Source organism: Charadrius vociferus, unplaced genomic scaffold, assembly GCF_000708025.1.
Source record: "Charadrius vociferus isolate BGI_N301 unplaced genomic scaffold, ASM70802v2 scaffold280, whole genome shotgun sequence".
Taxonomy (NCBI): domain Eukaryota; kingdom Metazoa; phylum Chordata; class Aves; order Charadriiformes; family Charadriidae; genus Charadrius; species Charadrius vociferus.
The window spans coordinates 1,246,004-1,252,986 of record NW_009646340.1 but is presented as its reverse complement, the minus strand read 5'-3'; the positions used below and the strand labels follow the sequence as shown (position 1 = coordinate 1,252,986).

At 47.9% G+C, this 6,983-nt stretch overlaps 1 protein-coding gene across 1 annotated transcript; it reads left to right on the top strand.

Annotated features, from left to right (window-relative positions):
* The first annotated feature begins 5,994 nt into the window (after positions 1-5,994).
* Positions 5,995-6,666, top strand: FITM2 (fat storage-inducing transmembrane protein 2). The gene has a single exon (XM_009888601.1). It carries the CDS (start codon positions 5,995-5,997, stop codon positions 6,664-6,666), a length of 672 nt encoding a protein of 223 aa, XP_009886903.1.
* The last annotated feature ends 317 nt before the right edge of the window (positions 6,667-6,983 follow it).

Below are 6,983 nucleotides of genomic sequence, written 5' to 3'. Positions count from 1 at the left end.
CAGGAAGAACTTGTGCATAGGTGTCCCGTGACACTTCCGCATGAGGCTGTGACACTACTGCAGCGTATTCAGATACAACGTCATTTTCTCAGCATCTAAGTGACAGCAGATCACGGTGCAGCACCGTGAGCCTGAGCAAAATGCCACTGTCGTGCAAGAAGGTCTGAATTTCTCCACAGCTAATTTTAAGCACCCAGATTAGGTGCCCAGTTGCCCTGGGCTCCTGGCAAGGGTTGCTAAGGTTGTCTTCCCACTGACTGCTTACTGAGACTGAGGTGACACTATTTCCAGGTGAGGATCCCCAGTTGTGCGGGAGGTATCACACAGACGAAGAATCACAGAGTGGTCAGGGTTGGAAGGGACCTTCGGAGATCATTTAGTCCAACCCCCCCCACCAGAGCAGGGGCACCTCCAGCAGTGGCACAGGACGGCGTCCAGGGGGGTGTGGAATGGCTCCAGAGGGGGAGACTCCCCCACCTCTCTGGGCAGCCTGTGCCACTGCTCTGCCACCCTCAAAGGAAAGAAGTTTTTCCCTCACGTTCAGTCAGAATTTCCCATGTTCCAGTTTGTGCCTGTTGCCCCTTGTCCTGTCGCTGGGCGCCACTGAAAAGAGTCTGGCCCCATCCTCTTAACAACCTCCCTTTAGATATTGATAAGCATTGATGAGATCTGCTCTCAGCCTTCTCTTCTCCAGGCTAAACAGCCCCAGGGCTCTCAGCCTTTCCTCGTCAGAGAGGTGCTCCAGTCCCCTGATCATCCTCGTAGCCCTCCACTGGAGGGCTATCCATACCATAGTCTCACATCAGCAAGACAGACTTCTTTGTGATCAAAGTGATTGACAGACGATTAACAGAATTGCTGGAATGAGAAAAATTAATTTTATAAGCAACTGAAATTATTTAAAATAATTAACAACTCGGAGTGGTGTTGTTCTTGCTCCAATGAACCTGACACAACATGAACTCTATGACCAGGAAACCCCTAAACCTACTGCAGCTCAGGAGTAAAGATGCTCTTCCCACCCCTGTTGGTTCTTACTTCAAACCTCTGCTCAGGCTGCTGGGATCTCCACATCGCCTGGCCAAATACGTGCCCTAAGCTTTGGGTGACCGGGTGTGCAGGGACAAGGCTTACCAACTGCTCTCCAGCTCTGACAGTGGTTCTACTAACCACTAACGAACCTGCCCCTGCGTACTTCAGAAGCAAAATGGGATTTCTCAATGAAAGCGAAACAATTTGTTGGGGGCCTCGGTTCAAATTAAACCAGAAAATAAAAACTGACCAAACAATTTTTTTAATCAAATAGGGTGGAAGATTTCAGCTTCAATCAGGCAGCAACTCGGTGAGGTTAAGGAAAAAGATATGAAGAAAGGGAAGGACAGCCATATCTGCTATACCCAACAAGTTAATTCAGTTTAGTATGGTTTATACCTGTCGCAGCTTGACCAGGTGTCTGTGAGAGCTTTTTGGGAACCTTTTGCAGTCCCCTTAGGACAAATTTTATTCCCTGTTTATGAAGAAAAGCTTTTTCTGCAGTTTTAAAAGACCTACATTCTGCTTCTGTGATTCTTTACAGAGGAACGGCGATCGGCTCCTCAGAAGGACTGTTGGCCTTGGCCAGTGCACATGGCAGCAAATATATGGCCTGAAAGTAGAGATTTATTCTAAGTCTGCAGGACACCTGGACCCAGCTGAGCTTTGCTCGCTGCACTTGCGAGAATCCACGATTTACAGAGATAATCCTCAGACATTTCAAGCTGAGCTGAAGATAGACACGTTTCCAGCCCATGCCATCAACTCCATTCATCTGGAACAGGTGCCAAGCTTACGAAATCCTCCTGCCGCGCGGTAGACACCACAGCATGCTTCATTAGCACCCAGCCGAGCCGCTCGCCACCTCCAGCTCGCAGGCATTGCAAACAGTCTGGAGATCAGAGACCCAAACCTGGGAAGCGGAGGAGGCAAAGTTTCAAAGGCAGAGGGGGATTTAGGCAGACAATGCCGGACTCTGTAAGACCCGCTCCCAGCCCCTCTTGTGCTCACTCGTTTGAGTGAACGCAGCTGTCTGTCTTTTCTAATTCGGGGGTACAATGCTGTGGCTGGAAGCGCTGGACACGGCTGTGGCAGTCTTATTAAAACCAACACCTAATAAATCGCCAAATGCCATTTACCCTGGGTAACCTCCTTAGCTGAAACTCTCCGTATCTGCTGCAGCTGCTTTGATGTGTCCTTCTGCTCTCTCAGCCCAGGTGCTGCCATGGATTCGCCGGCGATGGCTGCAAACCGGCTTTGAAATGCGCTCTGGCAAGAAATACTTTCCCATCCTGTCTCAGATAGGGTCTGCTTTTTTTCTCCCCTCTCACATTTTTCTTACAGAGGCCATTGGGATGAATAAAGGCTCTTTGTTCATTCAGCCATTTCTCTGCTTGCTGGGGATTATTTTATTTTTTAAAAACTAAGCTGAAATGGCAGCGGCAGCAGTTCGATAGATGAAATAGGTCTGAAGTACCACAGTGACGGCCAGTGCTTGGACACCACCTAAGCTATAAATATCACAGAATGGTGGAACACCAGGTTGGAAGGGACCTCAGTGGAGCGGACAGTGAAAAGGGGCAGGAGCAGTAAGGGCCCCAGAAATACTTTCTCCCTCTCTCTGAAGCCCCAGGAAAAAAAGTAAAAAAAAAAAATCTACCGAGTGAGGAAATTCTCAAATTTTCTCTTGAATATTATGGAAAGACACTTTCTCTCAGGGCAGCTGAGCTGGCACCTTACTCTAGAAGTAGTGGATGCTCATTTATAGGATGAGGGGAAACAGCCTCAAGTTGCGCCAGGTGAGGTTTAGGTTGGGTATTAGGAGAAATTTCTTCACCGAAAGGGCTGTCCAGCGTTGGAGCAGGCTGCCCAGGGCAGTGGTGGAGCCGCCATCCCTGGAGGTGTTTAGCAGACGGGTAGCCATGGCGCTGAGGGACGGGGTTCAGTGGTGACTTGGCAGTGCTGCGCTGACAGTCGGACTTGACGATCTTAAGGGTCTTTTCCAACCGGAAAAGAGGGGTATAGAGCGGGTATAGAGACCCCACCCACGAGCCCCTCGGGGTCCCTGCCGGCGCTCGGGAAGCGGTCTGCGGATGGAGACCACAGTCGCTGTTCCCGTCATGACAGGTGACAGCGGGAAAGGGAAGTTCCTCAGCACACACTTTACTCCGCTGCCACCGATGCGCTGCACGGGCTCCTCCCAGTGAGGGATGCACGGCTCCCCTGTGGATCCCATACTGTAACAGGGCTCCCTTATGGATCCCATATGGATACCAAACCATAATAGGGCTCCCCTATGGATCCCATATAGATCCCATACAATAATGTGGCTCCTCTATGGATCTCATATGGATCCCATATCATAGTGCAGCTCCCCCATGGATCCCATACTGTAATGCGGCTCCCCCATGGATCCCATATGGATCCCATACCATAACAGGGCTCCCCTATGGTTCCCATACCATAATGGGGTCCCCTATGTATCTCCTATGGATCCCATACCATAACAGGGCTCCCCTATGTATCCCATATGGATACCAAACCATAATAGGGGTCCCCTGTGGATCTCATACCATAATGTGGCTCCCCTATGGACCCCAATACTGTAATGGGGCTCCCCTATGGATCTCACAAAGTAACAGGGCTCCCCTATAGATCCCATATGGATACCAACCCGTAACGGGGCTCCCCTATGGATCCCACACCGTAACGGGGCTTCCCTGTGGATCCCCTATGGATGGCATAACCTCACCACCCCGCGCGGGGTCCTGCAGGGGGCGCCCTCTCGCCCGCAGCCGCCGCGCGGCAGTACGCATGCGCACACCAACGCTGTGAGCTAATCTGCTTTCCTGGCAGCAGCAGTGTCTCCAGCTACAGCCACCTGAGGAATCCAGTTTATGACCCTTGTCTCAGGGAGCTGAGATCCGTGTGACATTCTCTGCTGAGCAGCTGCAGAAGAGGTAGCCTGCACGCATTTAGCACCTCTACGAGGCAGTTCAGAAGGAGTCATGGATGGTAGTTATGAATGACACTACTTCTGAAACCTTCCTAGACAAAAATAGTGGAGAACCATAAAGGACAGGGCTGGGCTGGGCTGGGGTGGGCTGTTGGGGGATGAAATAGTGGTTTCTGTTAGATTTTCTAGTCTTAACGTCTGTTATAGCCTACGGGACCGTAAGGTTTCAGAACAAATGGAGTTTCTTGCAGAGTTTTTATTGGAAGAGGAAAAGAAGGAATTCTTTTCCTTCTTTAGCTCCCTGATAATTCCTCGGGTTTGAGTAAACTGATAGTTACTCAACTAATCTAAAAGCAAACTGACGAAAATAAGTCTTTTAGCATCTCTTGTAAAAGCAGAGTTACTGCAATCCTTTTCTAGTACTTAGGCAATCGTTTAACTGATTTAGCGATTCTTTAAAACTACATTTGAACATTTTGAAGGGTATGAGGACGGCAATAAGCTGGGCCGGTGCACATGTGCTTTACCTGCTACAGTAAACATAAAATTCCCATTTTCCCATGTGACTTGGGGAATTTTGTACTTTATTGATTTGAATTTGTCATTTAGTGATGTGTGGGAGAGGAGCTGCTTTTAGTGCAATGGAAAAGAAGGATTGGCAGGAACACTTAGAGAATGAAATTGATCTTACAGTAAAAACCTGCTACAGTTCAAGTCTCCCTTTTTAAATAGAGGAAGGTTAACTGTAGTGACAGTTCCTGAGGCAGTTTTTTTCCCCTACAAACTACTTGCCTGCTGCCTTGCCGGCAACAATGATGTTAGCAGCCTTTTTTGCTTTTAACTGTCTGAACAAAATAAGGATTTTATTTTCAATTGCTATTCCATGGTAGCAGCTGTAGTTGCCACACAGATGCCCCTTCTGCTGTAGAATGAAGAGTAAAGGAGGTAGTCCTCAAAATTCTGGGCAGGGCCCTGACAGTTTTTGTTGGGGTCTTAATGAAGATACAGAACTCTGTTCCTACTTGGGTTTGTTTTAGGTGGTGAGGTGATGATTTAATGATGACTCTGTGTGTCTAGCTATGGCTCAGCCACAGGCCAGAATTCTGCTGACTCTTTTTTTTCAAACTGAGATGTGGGTAAAGAAAGGGCTGCACAGTTCCCCTCTCCCACCAGCTGATGGGAAGCACACTGCGTTGGAAGGTACCAAGGGGAGAAAGAAGATCGTAGACTACGGTCTTCTTAGCTCCTTAGTAAATTCACTTGTACCTGCTCCAATTTAAGATTTGAAAAGTGGACTAGTTACGCAATACTGTCTCCTGCTAAACAGGGTATCAGCACATCATCGGTTGGTTTTCAAGATTTTACAAGCATCATAGCAAAAATTTTCAAGGCGGAGAGTGAATTTAGTGATGGAAGGATTTGTGTTTGCCAAAGGAAAGCTCTTATCAACTGGAGGGACAGCAAAGGAACAAACACATTGTGCTGCTTCATTTATTTTATAAGGTGATAACGGAGGAAAAGTTTCATGGGATGATTAGGGAAAAGAGTCCGCCTTTCTTCTGGCTGTCTTATTCACTATTAAGAGGGTGAGGTTGTGAAGCAAAGATAATTGAGATGGAGGAGGAGAGTCAGAGAAAGGGTTACTGTGGTCAGGGTGGCAAGCTAAAAATACATTCTTTACAACTGCATTCTGAGTAGGGCAGAGTTGAGCGGGCCTGTAGGGTAGAAGCGATTGCAAAACTGAACTGCAAATCTGTTACAAGCCTGAACAAGGATTCTAAGTCCAAGGGAACGCTGCTTGGGAAACAGTGGAAGTACCTGGTTGAGGGAGTATTCAGGTGTTGGGCCCGAGAGAAATAGTGGGGAGAGGGTTAAGATTTTAGCTATGCTTTACTTTGAAGGGAGAACACAAGTGTCTGATTCGGACAGCTCTTAACACTGACCTTGAAAACCTACTTCTTCAAGCACCACCACTTAGTTCAGCTCCTGTGAAGTTTCACTCAGCAATGTTTCTCTTTTGGTTTTTCTCTGGCAGGTATTTTGTCAAGGTGGCTTGGGCATGGACGTTCTGGCTTCTGCTGCCCTTCATCGCAGTCACTGCCTACGTGTTTGCCAAGAGCAAGTTCCTCTACGGTCCCACGAAGAGCGTTTTGATGGTGCTGCGGCGTCTCTGTGCACTTGCAGTGGGCACTGCCATCTGGTATGTCTGCACCGGACTCTTCATGTATATCGAGAATCTCACTGGCACGTGCTCTACCTCGGTTAAACTCAGCGAGCCTCGGCGGCTGTATGCCACCAAGCAGGAGTGCCACCAGGACAACGGGATCTGGAATGGTTTTGATATCTCAGGGCACTGTTTCCTGCTCTCGTATTGTGCTCTGATGATTGTGGAGGAGGTGGCTGTGCTGGAAGGCTTGTCCATAGACCAGAACTCTAAGCTGCGTGCTGTGATCAACGGTCTGTTTGTTTCCTTGTGTTTTCTCACCGTGATCTGGGTGTTCATGTTTCTCTGCACTGCCGTCTATTTCCATGACTTCAGTCAAAAGCTTCTTGGTGTGCTGATAGGTCTGTCAGCTTGGTACGGGACATACGGATTTTGGTACTTGAAACCGTTTTCTCCTGGACTACCTCTTCCAAATATACCTTTGAGTTCAAAGAAATACAGTTATAGCAGATAAAATAGGTTTTAAAATTTGGGGATTTTGCTTTCAGAACTGGAGTAGTTGAATGTAGGAATGGTTACTGCGTTTCCACTGTAAGAACAAGGTGATGGGCTGGAGGAAACCAAATCTGTACTAGCTAGTGGCTGGCAGGTGGCAACGAGCTGCTTCCTTGGAAGAAAAAAAAAAATTATATTGGAGGAGATCTACACTTGTTTAGGATCTTCTGACTGGCAGCAAAGAAATCAGAAATTAGATCTGTTTCTCTTACTAATAAATGGAGGAGCAGATCGAAGGCTGACAGAAGCCTTTGCTCTTTAAGAGCTTGACTGATC